Raw genomic sequence first — 25,259 nt, forward strand, 5'->3', positions numbered from 1 at the left:
AAATAAGGCTTGAAATTTAAACACGGATATAGAATAGACAAAAATTAACATTTATTTGCATTATATTTATGGGCCGATTCCGTACAGCGAGGCGAGTCATGTCGCGTCGTCTATCGTCTCTGTGACAAAATTTAAAAAATGTACTACGTACAGCGATAGAAAATAATCGTCGATAACAAGTTATTTTTATTTTATTTTTATTCGTTAGTAAAAATGTACGGCGACAGCTAATTTGTTGTCGCCGGAAAATGAACATTTCGGCGACAAAATTTGACGACGTCAGGCGATATTGCCATACGGAATCGAAAAATTGCATTTGGCGACGCGACACGACTCGCCTCGCTGTACGGAATCGGCCCATTAGTATATTTTGTTAAGAAAATATTTGATATTTCGATAAAAAAACACGGATCAAAAAATCTACTTTGAACATGTTTCTTTCCTCTAGATTAGTGAAGGCATCCTCTTATCGGGGGTTATCATGAATGAAACTTCCCCCGTGAGTTTTGTTTTTCCGCCGTTGTAACTTAAGGGAGAAAGTGAAAAAATGCTTCAGAACGCACCGCCGGTATTGATCACCATACTGAAGGTTATTTTTAGGGCTTGCTTATTGCTGTCGCACGTACCGGCACTGTGGAAAGAGGTAACAGTGACTTATATCCCCAAGGCTGGGAAGCCAAGCCACGCGTTGCCGAAGGACTACAGACCGATAAGTCTTTCCTCCTTTCTATTAAAAACCTTAGAAAGGCTGCTCGACTTGGAGATCAGATCGTACATAAATAGTGACCTTATAAGCAGATCTCAGCATGCTTATATGAAGGGGAAATCGACGGAAACAGCGCTACATGAGGTAGTGAGTTATATAGAGAAGAACATGGATAACTCGGATCACACATTCTTCTCTAGAGCTTCTGAGTGTCCCCTCTATCTTAATCAACTGGATTGACAGAATGTTGGAAAGCAGACTGATCAACTCCAGTATTGGAGAGAGTTCCGTAAGGAAGTCAGTCACTAGGGGCACCCCACAAGGTGGAGTCTTATCTCCATTGCTGTGGCTTCTAGTGGTGAATGGGATACTCAAGGAGTTTGATAGACTAGGGACTAAAGTTGTAGCATACGCTGACGACGTGGTCCTTCTAATCAGTGGAAAATTCTTGTCGACGCTGTCGGAACTGATGCAGGGTGCGCTGGTTAAGCTCTCTCGCTGGGCTCACCACAATGGTCTTGGGGTGAATCCTGCGAAGACTGAGCTGGTACTATTCACCAGAAAAAGAAATATTGCCGAATTTGTGCCGCCAACGCTGGATGGAGTGCGACTGGATCTCTCAACGGAGGCGAAATACCTGGGAGTGATCCTGGACCATCGGCTAAGATGGAATAGGAACACGGAGGAGCGCACCAAGAGGGGTTTAAACGCGCTTTATTCCTGCAAGAACTCCATAGGAAAGAGCTGGGGCCTCAGACCACATGTAATACATTGGCTGTATAGGACAGTGGTCAGTCCCATTCTGACCTACGGTTGTCTCGTTTGGTGGCATGCCCTAGGCAATAATTCCAATCTGTCCAAATTAGCTACTGTGCAAAGAGCTGCGTCAGTACTCGTTACTGGAGCAGCAAGAAGCACCCCTCAGGCTGCATTGAATGCCATACTGAACGTCCAACCTTTGGACATACTTGTACAGTATCGAGCTTCACGATCTGCCTTGAGGCTTAAAGAGCTAAATCTGTGGCGTGGTTCACATCTTGGACATGCTAGTGTTCTACAGCGGATTTGTAGCCAGATTGGACTAAGAGCCAGGGGAGATGAGACTGACTACATCTCATCAAGCCTGGACTTTGACACAGCTGACGTACTAATCCCCGACAGAAGTGAGTGGACACGAGGCAGACCACTTCCCGACAGCCTGTCGATCTTCACCGATGGGTCGAAGATGGAGGAAGGCACGGGATCTGGCGTGTTCTGTGAAGAATTAGACATCAGGAACTCATATAAGCTTAATGACAACTGTAGTGTTTTTCAGGCAGAAGTTTTTGCGGTTTTGAAGGCCTTGGAGTTAATAGTGGGAATGACGGACCTTATAGATAAGGCAGTCACTGTTTACGTGGACAGTCAGGCTGCCCTAAAAGCGTTAGGGTCATACAGTATTAAATCCAGGATTGTTCAAAGATGCAGGTCTCTCTTAAAAACATGTAACATTGTTGTTAGGTTTTGCTGGGTTCCAGGGCATTGCAATGTTGAGGGAAACGAGATAGTTGATGAACTGGCTAGAATAGGATCCCAATCCTCGGACCTCACGGTAGAGGATAGTGTCAAGCCGCCTCTCTGCTTCTTCCTCGACAAACTCAGTAAGCTCTACGCAGAGGAAACCGTTAAAGTTTGGCAGGATGTGCCTGGTTGTAAGGTATCTAAGTCAATCTGGCCGGTTATCTCACGGCGTAGAACTTCGTCCCTCCTCTCGCTATGCAAATCAGAAATCAGAACCGCTGTGGGGGTAATAACCGGTCACTGCGGAATAAGATCCATGACTTGCAAGTGGGATGGCAATAACATTGAGTACTGTAGGTTATGTGAGGATGAGGAGGAAACGGAGACAATCGAGCACCTTCTATGCAGATGTCCTAGACTGATGGTCAAAAGACATAGACTATTTGGTGAACATGTGATTGAATCCCTTTCCTACTTCGCCTCTGTTGACCCCACAGTGTTGGTGGTTTACTGCAAGAGCCTTAGGATGCTCTGGGGCAGGCCAACACAGACCTAAAACCATTAGTAACTAAATCGTAGTTAGCTACTAAACCATCTTCTCTCTTTAAATAACCTGACTTCTCCAATATAGTCACTACTCACTCTAATTATTCTTACTCTTCTCTCTTGTCATACCAACTTCCGCTTCCCTTCCTGTCCAACCTTTCCAACCTAATCACTTTCCTCCCACACAGCACATCACATCAACAGACATATATCATCATCCACAGGCATACAGCACCACACAACTCTATCCACAACAGGCACCTCATCACTTGTCCACCACATCACAAATACATTCACATACACTATCATCATCATCTAAATAGCCACGTATCATCATCTACAGCCACAGTCACACAGCACTACATAGCTCTATCCACAACAGGCACCACATCACTTATCCTCCACACCACCATTATCTTCACATCAGTTATCATCACCATCTACAACTCAACCAACATCAACACACATAGCCATATCCATCATCTATAATCAAATAGCCCAAACCACACACATCACACACATCAATACATCATCTTTCACCTCTACAACACGAATAATTTAATAGTTTGGACACAGTTTATACAGTTGTGATTTCCTTTGTATTTTATGTCACAATAATGTATTTGACAGCAAACTAAATAGTCAGGGCTAACTAGTTTGGGCTGAATGGCCAACTGTATAAACTGTGAGTTTGGATGATCACAATGGACCTCAAGGTCTCCGAGTGGAGTAGCTGTCAACATGGCAGCTGCACATCCTGAACCTAACCTAACCTAAGTGAAAAAATTCACGGGAAATTGCCGTTCATGATAACCCCCAATATTTTTTTGCACTGTTTGTAAAGTTCTCCTCATGTAATTGGACAAGAATTTCCACACTAAACTTCCATATAGGGCAATTTAAACAAGAACACAAATTAATTTTATTTGTTATTACATTTTTTCGGCTTTTGCCATCGCCAAGAATAAAAAAAGTGTTTTTTATTTCTATTTTTCTTCTTTCGACTGGTGATTAGGGATCACCAGTCCGTTTTTTGTTTGTGGGAATTTAATGAAATTGAAACATCGTGGAATTGAAATTCGATGCGGATCCCATCACATCTAAAAACAATTCACTCGTTTTGGGCAAATCGTTTTCATTGCAAATCGATTCGAAATTCATCACATACCTGATTAACCCCCAGTTTTTGTAACAAATTTTATTGTTCTCACACGAATTGTCAAATTTTGTAGATCGATTTACTCGCCTTAGCGCAAATGTGAAACGCTGATTTTTAAATGAGGAATTCTTAACTATGTATAGAACGTGTCTACGAAGAATTAGGTCTGTATGTCATCTAGGGGCTGAGCTATGGATGTCCAAATTATTACGAATATAGACGAACGAACAAAAAATAGTTACAAAAACAGGGGGTAACTCTAAATTTTGAAATTTTCCCTTTTTATTAAAACACCATAAATAATGGTCACCCCCATCCACTGTACAAATCTCCTATTATTTTGGCTACTCTTTCGTCAAAAAATACCGCCATGTCACTCTTAAGAGTACTACTTATGTATCAACAGTTTTTTGTCTTTACTGAAAAACAGACATGCTCTGTTCCAGAACCTGGGAGAATCTACTATTTTTTACTACGATAACATTTTTTCCTTTATGTTATCGAAAAAAATAGTAAAAATTAGTAGATACTTGCAGTACTGGAACAGACCGACAATGTTGAGTTATAAAAATATTACTGGGGGGACTTCAGGCTTCCCGAGATGGGACCGGTTATAAATAGCAACCCACATTCCATTTCTGCATTTCTTTTTTACAATAAAGATACACATGAAAAGTTTCTGTCGTTTCATTCAATTTAATTGTGTGGTTTTCTCATCTGGCTCCAGTTGCGTTGCGATCCATAATCGCACCCACAACCTCCAAAAGTTCCGAAAAATCTCTATGGTTTTGGCATAAATTTTCGATTTAAAAGTGTATTTTGTTTTTATAGCCGAGTTTGGCTCCTGTCCATAAAATAATGCTCGAAAGAAATTTCTTTGCAATAAATAAATGTTGATGAAAAAATTACAACAACATTTTTTGCATTTATCCAAAATAGAAATAACAGAAATAATCACAGTCGGATATAAATAGACACAACTAAACTGTAGAATTTAGAGAGGAAGTAGTCGGCGGTGTTGGTTCATCATTGTGGTCGCCATTTTCAGCTCGACGTATACGTTTAACCAAAATTTTTGATCTTGGATCATTAAGATGGTATAATGTTTCCAAATGAGCCCGCAAATGATGAGAACGTGAGAAACGTCTGCCACAAAGTTCACAGCTATGGAAAAAAGTAAATAAATACAAATTATTCAACAATTTAATCTATGTTGAACCTCGATTGTAAGTTGTTTTCCAAAGTTTTAATAATTAATTGAAACTCCTTGTTGTTTCTTTATCAGACACCAGATAAACATATCTTGGTTTTCTTCAAGTCTGTTGTTATTCCTTAATCGAGATTCAACTGAATTTATCTCCACCATACTTAAAAGGTTTTTCACCGGTATGCGTTAGTTGGTGCACTTTAAGGACACTGGCATAGGTAAATGTTTTACCACAAGTTTTACACGAATAGGGTCGTTCATTACGATGAATTCTGGGCGGAGAAGAAAATATATTTTTACTATACATTCATAATTGAATTTGCTAGACTTATTTACCTTTCATGTTTTCTAAGAGATGAACTATCGCTAAATGTGCGCTTACAATATTTACATTCATATGGACGCGAACCGGTATGCTTTCGAATGTGACGTGATAATTCAAAATTACTGTGAAATGCCTGGCCACACAATCTAAAGAAAAGAAAAGGAGACAAATGGGTTAAAGCTATTAGTCATGGTTCAAGAAAAAAGTTATCCAAAACATCTCCTGTCTGTAAAGTAGTTGTTCAACCTTTACTAAATGGGAGCCAAAATGAAACTGTTTTTTCCCAAACCAAACCTAAAGGCCTCGGTACATATGCGGCTGGCTTGTGTAATTTCTAGTAAAAGACTTAAAGGCCAAGGGCGATGTAGTTCGAATTTGACTCGACCTTCTTTATTCTTTTACCGTAAATGACTGAGGCAAGAATGTCATGCTGCTTATGTTCCGACACGGTACATAAGACGCCTCGCTGGCTGGCTATCTTGTTTCGCTTCAATTCTGATAAAAGAACAAAGAAGGCCGAGCCAATTTCGAGATAGTTTGCCCATTTCTTTTTTGTTCTTTTATCAGAAATGAAGATGAGCAAGAAAGCCAACCGACGAGGAATCTTATGTATCGAGGCCTTTAATTTCATAAGAAATTACTTACTCGCATTCAAAAGTTTTCACATCGTGATGTCGGCGAATGTGAGCTAGTAGCTCAAATCGTCTCCCATAAACATTGCCGCAAGTTTCGCAAACATTAGATTGTTTCGCAATTTTGCCATTTGATCTGACATTATTTTTCTTAGTTTTGTCCTCAATAATTGCAGCACCATCAGATGATATGCCAAGAATTTTAGATGGTATATTTGTTATGGTATTAATTATAACTTCTTTAACTACTCTGGGTTTGGATTGTGGTATACTATCTTGAGTGAATGATTCCTTAGTGCAAGTCTTGGAAATTTGAAAATTCTCTTTGTGATTTGTTAACTGTTTCTGCAAATTGCAAGGGTCAGAAGAATGTTCATCCTCCACTTCATTATATTCCAATGAACTGGAATTGTCCTTAGTCTTATCTGGTAAATCATCTAGCTGATTTTCTTGTAATATCTCTACACGATCTACAGAAATATCACAATTAATTTCATTATCATCTGTTAACTTCTCTAGTACATATTCCTCAAGATATTTTTGTGAATTATGACAGATCGATGCGAAGATATTTGCAATATTAAGAAAAATGAAACAATTTTTGCACATTTTTGATGGCAACTTGTGATGATTTCGCAACTGAAAAAAGTAATGGCATTAAATTATCTGTGTAAACATTTAATGTTTATTGCCTTACCTGTATACCCGTACACTTTTGAATTTTATCGCAAATTGACATGTCGTCAGTAGTTTTATCATTTGATGGCGATTGAAAGATTGGATACATGTGAGATGTTTCGTTTTCCTCCTGATTTTGCTCACTTTGCAAACAAATGCGACAAGTTAAAAGTGAAAAATCTGAAAGTTTAATTAATTTGTATTTAAAAACGAGTTTTTTTAATCGACCTGTTTTATACCTTTTTCACCATCATTATTATCGTCTGTAACGGGATATTCACTATTATCCACCATCTGGAGGCAAGAAACTTATACCGTTATTGGGACTAAAAAGGAACTAAAAAACAACATATGTTGTTTATAGGAGCATCTGGGTCTATTCCTAGTTAAGCTATAACTGTCGGATAAATCTAAAATTTTTACTATAGATAGATCTCGATGCCCTGATTACGAAAATATAAAATTTTACCGGCGGTCATAAGCGGTTTTCCGATTATTTGAGCCGAAAGTACGGGTAAGAAACCGGATATATAACCGGGTTTTCTGAGCCGATATGGGTATCAAATGAAAGTTTAAAATAACACATTTTAATGATTTATTTTCCGTTAAGATGCTAAACCCGGTTTGGGAGAAAAAAGTGTATTTTTACTATATTTTTGCTTAAAAATTCTGGTAATTATTAAAATTTTAAGGAGGAAAACTTACAATTTTAAAGAAACTGTTGTCCGCGTAGCTTAAATTTGATCCCGTCCATAGGAAAAAGTCTTAAATCCCTGACCAAAGGCCGCCAACTTAAGAAAACTTACAATTTTAAAGAAACTTTTGGATCAAGACGGGAATACGAGCGCACACCCGATAGGTAGGTCTCGTTGCCCTGATCACAATATATATATATATATATATATATATATATATATATATATATATATATATATATATATATATATATATACATATATATATATATATATATATATATATATATATATATATATCTCGTCTAGATGTAGTCCATTCTTCCCGAGATATAGGCCATTAAATTTGCAAATTTTCTTTTAAATTATAATTTTCTTTTGCAATAGCGGGCCTTCGTCCGGGGATTTAAGACTTTCTCCTATGGACAGGGGCAAATCTAGGGAACGGGAACAAAAATTTATTTTAAATTATAAATGTTTTTTTAATTTAAGACTTTCTGCTATGGACAGGTACAAGTCTCGGGAGCGGGCACAAAATTTTCTTTTAAATTAAATTTTTTTCTAAATAGCCGGCCTCCGGCCGGGGATTAAGACTTTCACCTATGGACAAGTGCAAATCTAGGGAATGGAAACAAAACTTTATTTTATATTATTATTTGTTCTCTAATTAGCCGGCTACATATTTTTGGAACTTTAAAGGCCTATATCTCGGGAAGTATGGACTACATCTAGACGATATATACAGTGTTGTGCATATCAAAAGCAACAAATCGAGAATTTTGCATTAATTAAATTTTTGGATCCGTTAAAATTTTTAAAAATGTAATATTTTGTGCCCAGTTGTTTTTTTATTATGTACTGAGAGCTTTCAACAAGTTGTTTCTGTACTTTGTAGTTGGATGGGATAACAACAACAACAATATTGACTGATCCTCGAGAACGGGGATTGCAAAACAAAAGCAACAATACAATATTATTAAAAGTGGTAGTGTCATCGTGTCAAATCAAAATTTTTTCCTTCATATAAAAATTTAAATTTTAAAATATTCATTCGGAAATTGGATTAATATCAACCGTTCTTTTTTTTGACGCATAATAAAAGAGTTAAACAACCGAATATTGGTAAACACAATACATCCTGGTGTAAACCCCTTGAGGCCATCGGCAGATTGTGGCTAGAAACGTTGAGGAAACTTTAAAAATAATGCGAATAGGAACCCCCAAGTATTAGTTGGGGCTCTTATTTCCGATATATGGCTCAGAGTACTTCGCAGTAGAAGTTTTGAAAACAATTTGAAAAGTTATACAGCTTCCAACTCAAACAACACAACGGTCAAGAACACATTGTTTCAACCAACAGTTCGTAAAATATCGTCATATGGCTAAATTATTCAGGTTTTTTATATTATTTGTTATTAAATTTTATTTTAATAATATTGATTAAACATAAAATAAAAAAATTATATTGGGTCGTTTAAACCACATAAAACATTGAATTTTCTACCGGTGTTTCACAAATTGTCTTCCTTTGGGTATGACAATGGTTTCTTGGCCATTGTATAACTTTTCAAATTGTTTTCAAAACTTCTACTGCGAAGTACTCTGAGCCATATATCGGAAATAAGAGCCCCAACTAATACTTGGGGGCTCCTATTCGCATTATTTTTAAAGTTTCCTCAACGTTTCTAGCCACAATCTGCCGATGGCCCCAAGGGGTTTACACCAGGATGTATTGTGTTTACCAATATTCGGTTGTTTAACTCTTTTATTATGCGGCAAACAAAAGAACGGTTGATATTAATCCAATTTCCGAATGAATATTTTAAAATTTAAATTTTTATATGAAGGAAAAAATTTTGATTTGAGGGTATTATGTTATTTTCCCCAGACCCTGGGAAAAGTGGTAGAAAGTGGCAACCCTGTTAGGATAACAAATGCAAATTCTTTCTAAAATGACGCTAATATGTCCCAGAAGATAAATTTAAGACAAAAGTACAGTTAATTTACACCGATGACACTACCACTTTTAATAATATTGTATTGTTGCTTTTGTTTTGCAATCCCCGTTCTCGAGGATCAGTCAATATTGTTGTTGTTGTTATCCCATCCAACTACAAAGTACAGAAACAACTTGTTGAAAGCTCTCAGTACATAATAAAAAACAACTGGGCTCAAAATATTACATTTTTAAAAATTTTAACGGATCCAAAAAATTAATTAATGCAAAATCCTTGATTTGTTGCTTTTGATATGCACAACACTGTATATTTGTGATCAGGGCAAAATGATCGGGCGTGCGCGTGTAAACCCGTCTTAAGCCAAACTTTTGCCTGCGTTTCCAAAATTTGCTCTTGTATTGTAACAGGTTCATATACATATACATTTCTGGATAGGTGTTTTCCTAAGCTTTCTTTTGATACCTATATCGCTTCAGAAAACCCGGTTATATATCCGATTTTATACCCGTACATTCGATTAAAGTAACGATGATTACCGGGTAACCGGTTATGACCGCCGGCAGAATTTTATATTTCCGTAACTAGGGCATCGATCGGACGATTATAGTCAAACTAAACTAGGAATGTTCCGCATCTGCAATTTTCACCACAGATAGGACTTGCAGTGCTGATTAAGCCACGCATATTATGCATATTATTGGGTAAGTCCATATTATAATTCCCGAGAATATATGTATTCTGGTTGGGTTTTTTTTTTTTTTTTGTTTGAATTTAAGAGCTAGCACACTCCTTGGCCCACTTTTCACTTAGGTGTTAACGAAGGTTGTAAGCCATAGCGAAGGTTGGGGTTTTAAGACTTTCTTCTAGGGCAGGAGCAAAACTCTATACAGCTATACAAACCAAATTATTTGTTTTTTTTTAACTTTCTGAGTCTATATGTCGGGAAGTATTTAGGCGCAATCAGATGATGAAATAATAGCCTCTTGGTCCTACCTGTGGTAACAATCGATCCGAATCCAATCCAGCCCTATGTTTAGAATGAGAAATCAAAACAAAAAACAGAAATACCACTCTTCTTTTCCTTATCTTAACGAATCACACTTCATTGATAACAAAACTGGCATTATTTTACCACAAGTTATGAAACACCCTGTAGTTTTGTTTGAGTTTACACAGTAGCATTGAAAGTTTATAGTAACATTAACTATAACCGAATTTAATAAATATTGTTACGAATGTAACTGATAGGTTTAAGTTAATTTAGTTTAATTTCCGTTAATTTAAAAATTTGAATTGTAACGTAACGTTTTATTACGCAGTTATTTTATTTAGGCAACAACAACTACCATGTAGAACTCTCTTCATCATTCTAGTCGTTACATTACCTTTTGTTAATGTTCTTTTGTTTGTTTTGCCAAAATCATGTAATTATGGTTTAGTTTGTTACTTCTTTTCTTGCATTTATTTGTTGTTGTAATTACGTCATTGATCAAGTCCCATGTATGTGAGTCTGGTTGTTCGCTTAGTGCGAATGTGCGTCTGTGTGTTCGCTGCACATATTCGAGGTGTTGCCATATGCTCTAGATATTTCTCGAACAGGGAGACTATGGGATATAAATACAGGGGAACTGGCAATGACGAGGGAGTTGTGTTTTAAGCGTTGAACTGAACATATCGGTTAAATAAGAGCTGCGTGCTAACTAGAGACTTGCTGTGTGCTCTGTAATTAAAGTCGGTTCTGAATAAGTGTAATAAAGTAAATAAAGCATTGTAGAAACGTAATCTAAAACGAACCCTGTTTTATTCGGTACAAATCGTATCGGGGAATAAAACAACGTCTACACGGAGATTAGTTAAATCTAATTCCGTAACAATATATTGGGTTTCAAATGTCAATTCCATTGCGTATACGTTAAAATAAATTCTCATAAAGAAGTTTAAATCGACCAAAAGCTATAATACAAACGGCGTTTTAAACGCATTTTACATTTGCGTTTAAAACAGGCGTTGTGGAAATTTACGTCATTTATTTGAAAGGCATTCTATGGAATTGACGACTTATAGCACGGTTACACTAGGGGTTTTTGCCGGGTTAACCCACTTCGAGAGAATTTATTTGACGTTTGCGCTATGGAATTGACATTTGAAATCCAAACTCACTGGGTTAATCCGGTATAGTGTCCCCGGTTACACTATACACTATATTACACTATTAAAGGCTATGCAGCTCGTTGCTTACTTTCAAATGTCAAATTATATGAGGGAACTCCGGCGGAATTGCAACGAGGCTCTGGCATTCCTTTATAATTTGGCATTTGGGAAGCAAGCCATGATTGATTATGTCACGGCCTTAAATACAACATATTTGTTGTAAAAGCACCTTTGTAGTACGTTTAGACTTGAAAAATCTACTCGATTTCAAATGTGAATTCCATAGCGTATACGTCAAATCAAATCAAATGTTTGGTTTACATTCGGCGTCGTTTCGGTATTTCGCGCGGAATCAAGCTACATTTATCATGATTTCGCATACAAAAATGAAATCATCTCATTTCGTGATTTCAGCGAAATCAACATCGAAATCACAGTACACATGATATACAACCCTGGTTTTGCCTAAAAAAGTACCAAAAGTTGCAACACTTTTCACGTATCATAATAAATAAGGTAGATGGTCAACTGCTGCAACAAAAAATGTTAGTATAAAAATTTGTAAACAATGTGACAAAATTATTAAATTACTTTGTTACAATCATGAGAGAACTACCAGGTAGTGCTATCACACCAGCTTATCGAATATGAAAAGTCAAATCCCTTTATAAAAAAAATTATTTTTGTTGTAATTTCCCCAACAACATAAAGAAAGTTTTGACATAACATATTAAAAATTTTACGATGCCACCACCTGGTTAATTGTTTCATGGTTACAAAGCTATTTTTTAATGGCAATGTTAGAAAAAAGAGCGAATTGTCAAAAATTGCTTCCTCATAGAAATTTCTTAAAAAAATCGGGAACGGAAAAATGACGGAAATTGCAGAAACTCCTGCATAAATGTCAAAATCAACGTATCAGCCATGGTACAATAATTCTTAGGTAGGCCACAGCTAACAGCTGATTACAATTTTTTTTTGTTATGGCTTAATCTGTCAAAACCGTGTTTATATGCAGAGTTGATATTTATTATTGATCAAAAAATTCAACTCTGTTTTGTTTTCATTTCAACATTTCGTTCTTCTTCTTCTTTGTTTACTCATCCGTTATCATTCATCAAAACAATTTTGACGTTTTAAGCCATAGCGACAGGGTTGTCTTTTTTTGGCGATTCTCATACCTGGCCTACCTATGAATTATTGTACCATGGTATCAGCTATCATATTAGATGCCAATAAAAATACATGCTGCTAGTTTCTACTAGGCCAAAATTGTATGGCAGAAAACAGGAGAAGAAGGTGTTATTCGGCGCTATTTTTGTTTAAAGAGAAGTGCAAGTCTTGCTAGATTTCGGAGTACGGGAACGCATTTTTAGCACTAAACGGGAAAACTACTGCATAAGAACAAGAATAATGTATTTGGAAACATAATGAACACGAATAATCCCATTCATAGGTTCTGAGCACAACTTTTATCTATCAAAATTTATTATTACTATGTATCAACGATAAAATCATTTTTTTATTTTTCATTTGTTAGAATTAATACAATATATAGATAATTTTAAAAATAAAGTTGTAAAGTTCTATATTTTTATATTTTTGATGATTAATTCAATTTACAACAACTTGTGAAAATTCATGTTCGATCAGCTGCGCATATGCATCTACCTTGATCATTGTGATATGTTTGAAATCAACAAAAAATGAGTGTAAACACCGGGATGTATTTCAGGATTTCGTGAAATCCAGTGGATTTTGGAGCGCTAGTGTAAACTTGGCAAAACTATGATTTATTTGACGTATACACTATGAAACTGACATTTGAAATCGAGTGGATTTATACATCTAAACGTGCTATTAGCCATGGTTAAATAAGAAAGGTTAGCTTAAGCTTTCTATCAATTTATTTTTTTTTCATTCGAGTGTTCCTAAAATGTCAAAACAAAGTACACAATATGTGTATGTATTGTTTGAAAAATATGCCAAACAATTTTAAAAACAATCATTTCATAATATCCACAATTCAATTATGTGGAGAAACCTAGACACTACATTCATTTTTCGCGTTTTTTATAAAATGCTAAAAAGGTATTATAAACAAAACCACTTGTTGCTTTTGTGTTTAGAAATTTTGACGTTTTATGAATTCAGGAAAAACAGGGCTCAATGGACTGTTTTCATTTAAACCTACTTGTACCATGCTATTAGCAAAAGTATTATGCTTGGTTTACATTTACGAAATCCACTCGATTTCAACTGTCAATTCCTTTGCGTATACGTCAAATGAAAACTCATCTGAAATCCATTCGATTTCATTTGACGTTTAAGCAATGGAGTTGACAGTTGAAATCGGGTGGATTTCGTAAATGTAAACCAAGCATTATTTTAATTTTACTAGTTTTCGATACATCCTAATACCCCGGTTACACTATTGAAGGTTAACCCACTGGGTTTAATAGATCCAGTGGGTTAATCTTTGCTGGTTACACTTAGCTTTTCGAGGATATAAACTGTCAGCTGATGTTTGTTTACGTATACATACAAAATAACTAATAAAGTCGTGTTTTACACTTTTACAATTTCTCGTATGAGATATCGTCCCCTCTTTGCTCATATTAGTATATTTTACACACAGGGATACATTTTTGTATCATGGTATCAAGCGTACTTTTTGTTAAAAAAGTGTATAATGTAAAAAAATAAATAATTTTATGATTTTCAAATAACTTTAGATTTATTAACTCTATAAAATCTCATGCGACCATTCGTAAACGTGTAAAACACGACAAACTCTGTTCCAAAAACAGTTGCAACTTTTGGTACTTTTTGAGTAGAGTTGGATTTTTTTGCACAAATACCGAATACAACACTGTATTTTTGGTGGATTTGTGCCGGATTTAAAATAAACCCAGTCGTATGTGTATGTATTGTTTGAAAAATATGCCAAACAATTTTAAAAACAATCATTTCATAATATCCACAATTCAATTATGTGGAGAAACCTTGACACTTCATTCATTTTTCGCGTTTTTTATAAAATGCTAAAAACGTATTATAAACAAAACCACTTGTTGCTTTTGTGTTTAGAAATTTTGACGTTTTATGAATTCAGGAAAAACAGGGCTCAATGGACTGTTTTCATTCAAACCTACTTGTACCATGCTATTAGCAAAAGTATTATGCTTGGTTTACATTTACGAAATCCACTCGATTTCAACTGTCAATTCCTTTGCGTATACGTCAAATGAAAACTCATCTGAAATCCATTCGATTTCATTTGACGTTTAAGCAATGGAGTTGACAGTTGAAATCGGGTGGATTTCGTAAATGTAAACCAAGCATTATTTTAATTTTACTAGTTTTCGATACATCCTAATACCCCGGTTACACTATTGAAGGTTAACCCACTGGGTTTAATAGATCCAGTGGGTTAATCTTTGCTGGTTACACTTAGCTTTTCGAGGATATAAACTGTCAGCTGATGTTTGTTTACGTATACATACAAAATAACTAATAAAGTCGTGTTTTACACTTTTACAATTTCTCGTATGAGATATCGTCCCCTCTTTGCTCATATTAGTATATTTTACACACAGGGATACATTTTTGTATCATGGTATCAAGCGTACTTTTTGTTAAAAAAGTGTATAATGTAAAAAAATAAATAATTTTATGATTTTCAAATAACTTTAGATTTATTAACTCTATAAAATCTCATGCGACCATTCGTAAACGTGTAAAACACGACAAACTCTGTTCCAAAAACAGTTGCAACTTTTGGTACTTTTTGAGTAGAGTTGGATTTTTTTGCACAAATACCGAATACAACACTGTATTTTTGGTGGATTTGTGCCGGATTTAAAATAAACCCAGTCGTATGTGTATGTATTGTTTGAAAAATATGCCAAACAATTTTAAAAACAATCATTTCATAATATCCACAATTCAATTATGTGGAGAAACCTTGACACTTCATTCATTTTTCGCGTTTTTTATAAAATGCTAAAAACGTATTATAAACAAAACCACTTGTTGCTTTTGTGTTTAGAAATTTTGACGTTTTATGAATTCAGGAAAAACAGGGCTCAATGGACTGTTTTCATTCAAACCTACTTGTACCATGCTATTAGCAAAAGTATTATGCTTGGTTTACATTTACGAAATCCACTCGATTTCAACTGTCAATTCCTTTGCGTATACGTCAAATGAAAACTCATCTGAAATCCATTCGATTTCATTTGACGTTTAAGCAATGGAGTTGACAGTTGAAATCGGGTGGATTTCGTAAATGTAAACCAAGCATTATTTTAATTTTACTAGTTTTCGATACATCCTAATACCCCGGTTACACTATTGAAGGTTAACCCACTGGGTTTAATAGATCCAGTGGGTTAATCTTTGCTGGTTACACTTAGCTTTTCGAGGATATAAACTGTCAGCTGATGTTTGTTTACGTATACATACAAAATAACTAATAAAGTCGTGTTTTACACTTTTACAATTTCTCGTATGAGATATCGTCCCCTCTTTGCTCATATTAGTATATTTTACACACAGGGATACATTTTTGTATCATGGTATCAAGCGTACTTTTTGTTAAAAAAGTGTCTAATGTAAAAAAACAAATAATTTTATGATTTTCAAATATCTTTAGATTTATTAACTCCATGGTTTAATAAGAAAGGTTAGCCAAAGCTTTATGTCAATTTAAATTTTTTCATTCGAGTATTCCTAAAACTTCAAAACAATATAAACAAACTGTGTATGTGTGTGTGGTGTTTGAATAATATGACAAACAATTTTAAAAAACAATAGAATTCAACGATTTTGAATATTGTTTTTAGACCATTTGTATGGAAGAAATTCGTCAGATTTGCATTGAAACAATAATTTTATCATATTCACAACTCGATTATGTAAAGAAAACTTAACACTTCATTCATTTTTCGCGTTTTTTATAAAATGCTCAAAAAATGCATTGTAAACAAACCCACTTGTTGCTTAATTTTGAAGTTTTAGGAATTCAGGAAAGACAAGGGTTCTATAGATTTTTTTTCATTTAAATCTACCTCTTTACTTATACCATGATTAACTCTATAAAATCTCATGCGACCATTCGTAAACGTGTAAAACACGACAAACTCTGTTGCAAAAACAGTTGCAACTTTTGGTACTTTTTGAGTAGAGTTGGATTTTTTTGCACAAATACCGAATACAACACTGTATTTTTGGTCGATTTGTGCCGGATTTAAAATAAACCCAGTCGTGAGAGGATTTAATTTTTGTATGGCAAATCTGGTCAGATTTGACCAGATTAAGCAATAAATCCTCATGAAGTGGGTTAAGCCGGCAAAAAGCTGTAGTGTAACCCATGGTACAAATACACAGGTAGCCGCATCGGCAATTGTTGGTAACATAAGATGTCAAAATTTGACATTAATTCAATGCAATTGACACATTATGTTACCATCAGCTGGCATGATAATGCTACCTGTATTATTGTACCATGGTGTAACCGTACTATAACGTTGCGGAAATTAACTGTCAGAACGTCAGAAATAAAGGCACCCCATTACCAGCTGTTATCTACTGTTTGTTTTGTTTCTCATTCTAAACAAATATATTACGATTTTTTTCACTCGTTCTTTCTATACTTTTCATATGTCATTCGTCTTTTAAAATCCAAGGGAGAAAACATCAAACACGTGTAATTTTTAAAATTGTTGAATTAAAAAAGTTCTGTTTACGAGTGATGATATTGATTAGCGGATTTTTAAGAAGTTTAAAGGCAGGTATTATGCGAATGTCCGCTTAAATTTCCTTTTACCGACCCACCGCAGAAAATTGTGAAAAAATGACCACAGATAGTGTTTCATGTTGTGTCATGCCGATTCCAACCATGTATTTCTTTTGTTGTACTTTTGTTATACTTGCTAACTTAGAAAATGTTACGATTTAAAAAAAAAATAGTTAGCGTAGCTATTTGCTCCTGTCCATAGGAGAAAGTCCTAAATCCTACTTAAGAAAACTTGAGATTGTATTTTTTCTACTAATTGTCTGTATAGGAAATTTGTTCCAATATGTCTTCGTATTTGAACATCTATTAATCTTTAATTTTCATTAATCGTTCATAGAACGCCTAAAACTCTTGGATCATCATATTTCAGTAACGCGTAACAAAAGTTTTACCGTCGCAATGTCGGAGGCTTTGGATATATTGGAACAGCAACAGGAACAAAGAAAAAAGGACAAAGAAGAGGCCATAGAAACAACAAAGGAAATGAAGAAATTGAAACGTAATTTAAAGCGTCGTAAATGGGTTGACTGGAAGACTGAAGATGAGGAGAAAGGTGATGAAAAGCGTGTCCCTTTCAATCCTGCGGATAGAGTGAAAAGAAAAAAGACTGCAATATTATTATCCTATTCGGGCGCAAACTATTTTGGAATGCAACGTAATCCCGGCATGGCAACCATTGAAGAGGAATTATTTAAAGCAATGCATAAAAATAAATGGATAACAGATGAAAGTTTTGAACAGGCACAGTCGTGTATGTTTCAAAGGGCGGCAAGAACAGACAAAGGTGTTTCGGCTGCCCGTCAAGTGTGTTCCATGAAATTGCGTAAGTTTGTGTGTTTGTAAGTGGTGTAGGTTGTACTTTTTTCACAGCAACATTTTTTTCTAGCTGAAGAATTGGATATTGAAGCCCTTAACAAGGATCTTCCCGAGCAAATACGTTTATTTGGAATTGAAAGAGTCACCAAGGGATTCAATGCCAAAGATCAGTGTAATGCTCGCACCTATACCTATACAATGCCCAGCATAGCATTTGCAGATTTTAATGAAAAAACAGAGTTTGAGAAATTCCGCTTATCGCCAGAAAGAGTAAAAAAGGCCCAGGAAGTTTTGCAATTATTTGAGGGAACTAAGAATTTCCATAACTTTACAAGTCGGAAGTAAATTCAACACAACTTCATTTACTGTAAGCTTTGAAAAACTTATTTATCAAACCGTTTTCAGGAACTTTTTGGACCCATCTGCCAAACGATTCATTATGTCGTTTACATGTACCGAACCCTTCTTGAGTCCTCAAGGTGTGGAGTTTATTACGGTCAAAGTAAAAGGCCAGAGTTTCATGCTACATCAAATTCGTAAAATGGTTGGTCTTACCATTGCCATTGTTCGTGGCCACACCACAACAACAACATTGGAAAAAGCTCTAGGAGAGGAACGTTTAGATTTACCAATGGCACCAGGCTTGGGTCTGGTGTTAGATACCGTACACTATGAACGTTATAATGAACGCTATGGCCAAGATGGCATACACAACCCCTTGACATGGGAAAAACAGGAGCCTGAAGTGAAACAATTCATAGAGACAAAAATCTTTGACACAATCTACCGGACGGAATGTGAACAAAAACCATTATTGGAATGGTTGGAAACATTACCGTTACATTCCTATGATGCCAGAAAAGAGGAAGACAATGCAAAAACAACTACCACCGATAAATCTAACAAAAATGATGATGACAACGAGGAGTAATTATGTGGGTTCCACAAAAATGCACAATCTTACTTTATTCATAAAAAAGTAGTAAAATAAAAACAAATTTTGAACACACATGCATTAGGACATGGTCGTGAAATGTATGCCAGTCGAAGATTCAATTGTTTTCTTGACTTGTAGGTTTAGAAACGGTTACCGCCCTTCTTCTTTTTGTGGCCACCCTTGCGATGTTGTTGGCGAGGTCCTGGTGTGGGTTCTTGATAGACAGGCGTGGCAGGAGAATTCTTACCCAAATTTGCACGATTCGACATGTCACTAAAAGAAAAAAAAACAACATATTTTACAACATTGCTTAAAATATAAAAAAAAACTTTAACTTACTATTGCTCAGCAGCTTGGGATGACATGCCCTGAGAACCCTTGATAACTTCTTTGGTACGGCGATCACGCTTCTTGCGATAACCAGTACGTTCATATTTGGGCAACCATCTCTCGGGATCTGGTGGCACCTCAGCATTATAGTTCTTGGGCAATTTACCTTTACGCTTACGCCTGTTGCTCTTCTTACGCTCAACAACTGGGGTGCCGGGAGACATTTCAATCTTGGCATTGGCTGATTTCTTGGCTGCCTTAGTTGACATTACCCAATTGGCCGATTCCAAGGCATCAATTTCAGAGGCAGTTGTCAAGGTCTCTAATTTAGGTAATTTCTTGCTAACCTCCAAAGCCTTTTTGGGATTAAATTGGGCATAGGCAATAACTAATTGAGCAAGTACTTTCATATCATTAGGTTTCAATTTAAGCAACTCTTCCAAAGAGCTGGCAGCCGTTTCAGTGGCACCACCACGCAAATGGTATTCTGCAGCTTGACGCCACATATCCGATAAATCAGCACTGCTGACATTATTCTTCTTATACCAATCTACGGCCGTTTTCAAAAGTTCGGAGGCAGCTGGTTTGTTATTGAGACCCAAGTACAGGGTCACCAAAGCCGATACAATACCAGGTTTATATTTGTTTTCACCCAATGATAGGAAAACTTCAACAGCTCCTTTGCGATCACCTTGGGACAACATCAATTGAATAATAGCAAATTTGGTGGCAAATGCCTGATCCTTATCCTTGGTGTTGACAGCATATTTCTGCAACAAATCAATTGCTTCCTTTTGTTTCTTATCCTTGGCCAGTTGGGTGGCCTTAATCAACACAGTTTGGAATTCCAAATCTGGATATTGATTAGCCAATTTGCTGCAGAACTGTTGGACTTGTTCACTAGAATTGGTAAACAATGCCAAGAGACAATTGTTCAAAGCAATGGCCTTCTTTTGGCGAGAAGTCAACTTGTGTTCACATGCCTCCGACAAGGCGGAACGTATTTTCTTCTTCGAATCGAAAACATGTTGATCCTTGTTTATGGCAACCGAATTGTTGCTGGCCACAGCAACCAATGCTGGATCCTTGGGCTTATTTTTCAAGACCTCAGCGTAAATAGCAGCAGCTTCCTTGGTTTTACCTTGCATTTGCATGCAATAGGCAATCTGAACGCGAATAACATCCAATTCCTCACGTATCTCTTCCTCCGAGGCACCATCCTCTTCCAAGGTCTCACGGCACAATTTTTCACTGACACGCAGTTTCTTTTCAGCCTCAGCATACTTTTGGCGATTTGATAAAATGCATGAACCATTGAAATGTTGTTCATAAGTTTCCTCTGGTATATCGGGAATGTCTTTAGTTTCATCCAAGGCCAAATTGGCAGCAACGGCACTTAAATTGGTGCGCCTTTCATCTTCATAATCATCATTGGTATTCTTAATGATTTCCTTGTAGGATTCGAAACATTCTTCGTAACGTTCCAGACGATACAAAACTTGGGTGCGCAATTCCTTGAGATTAGGTGGTAATGAAGGCAGACGGGCATCATCGATAATCTTTAATGCATTCTCTGGTTTATTCAAGCGATATTCGCAATAAGCTTTTTCAAAAATCAAACTGGAAGACAGTTTATTTTTGTCAATAAACTTCACTGCTTCCTCGAATTTGGAGATTTGAATCAGGCAGATGACTTTGCAGTGCAAGGCTGTCTGGTCATCGGGAGCAACACCGAGAACTAAAAAAGAATAATATTAGTACATATTATAAAATAGGAAGGTTACGGAAAAGGCTGAAGTTGTTGTTGTGCAGCATTCATTATATTCATTATACAGTTAGTCAACTATATTATTGCAAAACCAAAATTATTACAAAATTTTAAATAAAACATCATGTTATTGGTATAAATAAATATCATTATTAATATTTTTGTTAACAATACAATTCTTACACATGTTTATTAATATAATAAAATAAAAAGTAGCTAAATTTCACTAAACATTTTCTTAAACTTAACAAAAATGAGTACAACTCATTATTTGCACTGTCAACTAAAGAATTGCAAAATTCACGACTTTTCAGTTTTTCACGGTATTTTTCGAAAAGTTGGTTTTAATATTTCCTGTGCCCACATTTGGCATCAAAAACAGCTTGTAAACGTATCTGAATTTAATAAATATGTTTCGGAATGTCATATTCCAATGGTATTTTTTAACCATTCTTCTTTATTGAATTTTATTTAGTCCCCCAGGTTAGTGGGCGACCTATTCCCGACATTTTTCCATGTACCCATGAATTGTCGATGTTGGGTTAATATTTAGGCTTTGGACTGGGGTGTCAATGACGTTGGTGCAGTTGTATAACAACCAAGTCCTACATAAATACGATTTATGCGTAGGGTCGTTGTCTTGGTAGTATTCATATTGCAATTTGTTTGCATTTTTAGGGTCAACAGGTCCAAATTTCTTGACGTTTTTTGATAAATAATGTTTAAAATACGTAAATAAGCTTACTCTGTCATTGTTTCCTTCAAAATCTGGATGTCACCAACGTCACTGCTTGGTATACAACCCAATACCATAATAGACAGTTTTCCGAACATTGCGGTATGTATTAAATTCTTGTTTTCCATGGCTATAAAGGGGTTTCGCAGTACTTTTTGAGGCCCATCGTGATAGTACAACATACTTTTAGTCTTATCAGAAAATATAACGTCATCCCAATACTTAAGATGACATGAAAAGTTGTCTGTAACAAGTCTGAATAGTTTCTATATGTTGTGCTAGGAGGGCAATATTTTTTTACCTAGTCACTCATGATCAAGGCTTGTTGTTATGTAGCACTTTTCTGACTTCTCCATGTGAAACACTTACTCCAAATTCTATTTTGATTAGAAAAAGCAATTATCTGGTGCTGATTTGGGGTCTTTCGTCAATTTCTTTAATCAGTCTCCTGCCAATTCGTGGAGTTACTACTTTTGGCCTACAATGTGACGTCCTTAGTTTGAACCTGCCTTCTCTCTCCGTGCGGTATATGATGTTACATATAGTTATCAGCTTATGAGAGGTGATTTTAGCGATTTCTCTGGCGGATTTACCATTATTATATTGGAAAAGACCAAATATAGCATATTTTCCGAAATCCGTTTACCTGAGTTTCTCTTTTTCTGAATATACCGCCTATGTTACACACAGAACAATTACTTTATGATAAAAAATTATGGGTTTACATGTCCACATACCATAAAATCATAAAAATCCTTAACCGAAAAAAATCGCTGTGAAAATCCCACGATTTTATTGCACATTCATTCATTTTGCAATTATTTAGTTGACACCACAAAAACCAGGTACCTATACTTTTTGTCCGCTGTTTTTGTAATTTACTACTGATTTTTGCATTTTTTGGCTGGATGTTGTCATTAACAGGTAAATCAACAGATACGTACAAAAAACCCAACATTATTCAAAGAATTTCTTGTAGTAATTCCTAATTAAAAATCTAAATGTTTAACGATTCATCGTTTGCAATAATATAGTTGACTAACTGTATGTATCTCGATATGCCATTAACAATGTGACCTCGTAACCTCCCTCATAAGAAACTAGACTTTACTCACTCCTATTTACAGCCTTCATTGCCTTGTCAAACTCTCCATTCTGACCAAACTTGTTCACATCAGCATATGCAGCCTTAATGATGGACTCCTTGGGGTTTGCATCTTTAGACATTTTAAATGTCTATTTTCACTTGCGCTTTTCAAATAATTATTTTATTAAAAACAATTAAATACAAAAATTAGCAGCACTTTCTTCGTCTTGCTGTCGTCGTGTTTTCGTGGCAATGTACGAGTTGCTGTCAAAAATAACAGGGTGGCCAACTCTTTTTCAAACTTTGTGTGAGATGAATTGATGTGATAACACCATGATACAATTAGGAAGGTAGATGCATCGGCGAATTGCTACAACAAAGCAACTTTTTTTGTAATGTAAACTGTCAAAATTTTCGCCGAATGGTCTCTTGTTGTCTCTTTTTATCGCTTGTGTTTGTCTTTAAAGTGATGACATGCTATCTCTTACTTACCCAATCATATGGTTATTTGTTTTGATTTTTCATGGCGAATTCCTAGTTTTTTGACGTTTTAGATTCGATCAGCTGGGCTGATGCATCTACCTTCCTAATTGTGCCATGGATAACACATACAGTGATGCCAGATTTGCCGATTTATCGGCATTTTGCCGATTTTTAGTCCAAAAAAATAGAAATGCCGATTTGCCGATTTTTACCCCTAAAATGCCGATTTTTAGTTAAGGCAACTTGTTCACATAAAATTTCCATTTTGTATGAAAATTGTGGTTGCTAGAACTAATTTGGTACAATAACAAAGACAACTATATCGTCAAGAGTAGTTTGATTAATAATAATAACATTTTTTTAACATTTCATAAAAACAGTTTGAATTTTCTTGATTACCATAACGTGTACTTCAGTATATACGTCAAGGTAATTGTTCAAAAAACCAAATTGTCGAAAAGTGGGTTAGTGGAAATAATTAAAAACTTGCCACATTCTTCAGCAAATGTGGAAAGAATTTCTAGCCAAGTAAATTTAAATAAAAACAAGTGCCGAGATCGATTAGTTAGGGACTCGATGGAAGGAATTCTCTTTACTAAAGACTACATAAAATTAAATAAGTCTAACTGATATAATGTTGTCATTAAAAATGATTTGTTACAAAACTTTAATTCAAATATTTATTACAGAAATTGAATTTAATTGTAAACCAACATTTCAAAATTCCAATACAACTAGTAAGAAAGTGTCAGTCGGCTTTGCTGACAGAGGTATACCCTCAGCCTATGTGAATTGAAACTTTCTTCTACGGACAGATCGAATGTTTTTAAGGTCTTTTCAGAATTATGTGGCCATTTTTAGACATTTAGACTTTCCGAAAAATGTGGATTAAAACTTAAATTCAAAAGTGTTGTGGAGGTGGTACTTAAAGGAATGGACATAGTCCATTAGGGAAGTGGATTTTATTTTGAGAGTTATATCTTTTCGATAGATATCGCGCCCACTAGCAGAGTACGTAAAAATACTTTAAATAAAATTTCCAATCGTTTCGTTTCGTATTTTCCATAGGAACAATACAAAACGAAACATAACCCTCGTTGGCCGAACTCGCTGTTTAGTTTCGTTTTGTTTACATTCGTGAGTACGAACAAAACGAAAAGCGAAAAGTACTCAACTCCACAACAACAGATAGAAAACTAAATAGTACTTAACACATGTGAATAAATCAAAAACGTTTGGTGGTTGATAAAATTCACTGTGGTATGCTGATGCTAACTTATAGGGTTGTTAAGCAATCACATGTGTGTGTGTGTGTCTGAGTGTGTCATTGACCATAACGCACGGCAAACGTTTCCCAAAAATACTTGTCGTTTCGGTGGTGAATGAAACAACTTGGCAAAGCATTGCCGAAGTTACATTTCACCAATCGTACGGTTTCCATCTTTTTACGTTGAAAAGTTTGTGTTTTTGTTTTGGTTGTGAGAATGAAACGATTCAGAGAAGCTGAAAGGTTTGTGGCGTTGTGTGATTGGTACGGGAATCGTTTTGTTTCTTTCCGTTCATTGCCCACTAGTCATTTAAGTGGGTCATCGTATAATTTTTGGAATCGGTTGATCAGTTCGAGAACTATCGTGCTCTGCAGCCACTACATTTGGTGCCATAGGGGTTTTTACAACTCTCGGGCTATATTCTCAAGAAGTATGGACATGCCCCTGAAAAAGCTTTTACCGTTGTAATGGAGGCAG

The 25,259-nt window shown here is 35.7% G+C and overlaps 3 protein-coding genes across 8 annotated transcripts; 1 reads left to right on the forward strand and 2 right to left on the reverse strand.

The window, feature by feature from the left end:
- Positions 1 to 4,783: 4,783 nt before the first annotated feature.
- LOC141390754 (uncharacterized) lies at positions 4,784 to 10,534 on the reverse strand. Of its 4 annotated transcripts, none has more exons than XR_012409466.1 (7): positions 10,400 to 10,534; positions 6,993 to 7,090; positions 6,773 to 6,933; positions 6,089 to 6,714; positions 5,455 to 5,589; positions 5,131 to 5,390; positions 4,784 to 5,075 (listed from the first exon to the last, which is right to left on the reverse strand). XR_012409466.1 is itself a non-coding variant. In XM_073963709.1 (7 exons), exons 2-7 carry the CDS (start codon positions 7,045 to 7,047, stop codon positions 4,892 to 4,894), a joined length of 1,272 nt encoding a protein of 423 aa, XP_073819810.1. In that variant the 5' UTR covers positions 7,048 to 7,090; positions 10,400 to 10,534; the 3' UTR covers positions 4,784 to 4,891. The 4 variants fall into 4 exon arrangements, 3 of the variants coding, with proteins under 3 accessions (XP_073819810.1, XP_073819813.1, XP_073819812.1); XM_073963709.1 differs by having other exon boundaries at positions 5,280 to 5,390; XM_073963712.1 differs by lacking the exon at positions 10,400 to 10,534 and adding an exon at positions 10,307 to 10,397 and having other exon boundaries at positions 5,280 to 5,390.
- A 6,572-nt stretch (positions 10,535 to 17,106) lies between these two features.
- Pus1 (Pseudouridine synthase 1) lies at positions 17,107 to 19,211 on the forward strand. 3 transcript variants are annotated; one of them, XM_073988016.1, is made up of 4 exons: positions 17,107 to 17,348; positions 17,695 to 18,180; positions 18,244 to 18,514; positions 18,579 to 19,211. In XM_073988016.1, exons 2-4 carry the CDS (start codon positions 17,757 to 17,759, stop codon positions 19,102 to 19,104), a joined length of 1,221 nt encoding a protein of 406 aa, XP_073844117.1. In that variant the 5' UTR covers positions 17,107 to 17,348; positions 17,695 to 17,756; the 3' UTR covers positions 19,105 to 19,211. The 3 variants fall into 3 exon arrangements, with proteins under 3 accessions (XP_073844117.1, XP_073844109.1, XP_073844102.1); XM_073988008.1 differs by having other exon boundaries at positions 17,217 to 17,352; positions 17,728 to 18,180; XM_073988001.1 differs by having other exon boundaries at positions 17,219 to 17,352.
- On the reverse strand, positions 19,105 to 23,329 carry Srp72 (signal recognition particle 72). The gene is made up of 3 exons (XM_073987995.1): positions 23,060 to 23,329; positions 19,450 to 21,178; positions 19,105 to 19,383 (listed from the first exon to the last, which is right to left on the reverse strand). Exons 1-3 carry the CDS (start codon positions 23,169 to 23,171, stop codon positions 19,251 to 19,253), a joined length of 1,974 nt encoding a protein of 657 aa, XP_073844096.1. The 5' UTR covers positions 23,172 to 23,329; the 3' UTR covers positions 19,105 to 19,250.
- Between the last annotated feature and the right edge of the window lie 1,930 nt (positions 23,330 to 25,259).

The sequence above is a fragment of the Musca autumnalis genome, unplaced genomic scaffold (genome assembly GCF_047663935.1).
Source record: "Musca autumnalis isolate F117 unplaced genomic scaffold, ASM4766393v1 scaffold_1, whole genome shotgun sequence".
NCBI lineage: Eukaryota > Metazoa > Arthropoda > Insecta > Diptera > Muscidae > Musca > Musca autumnalis.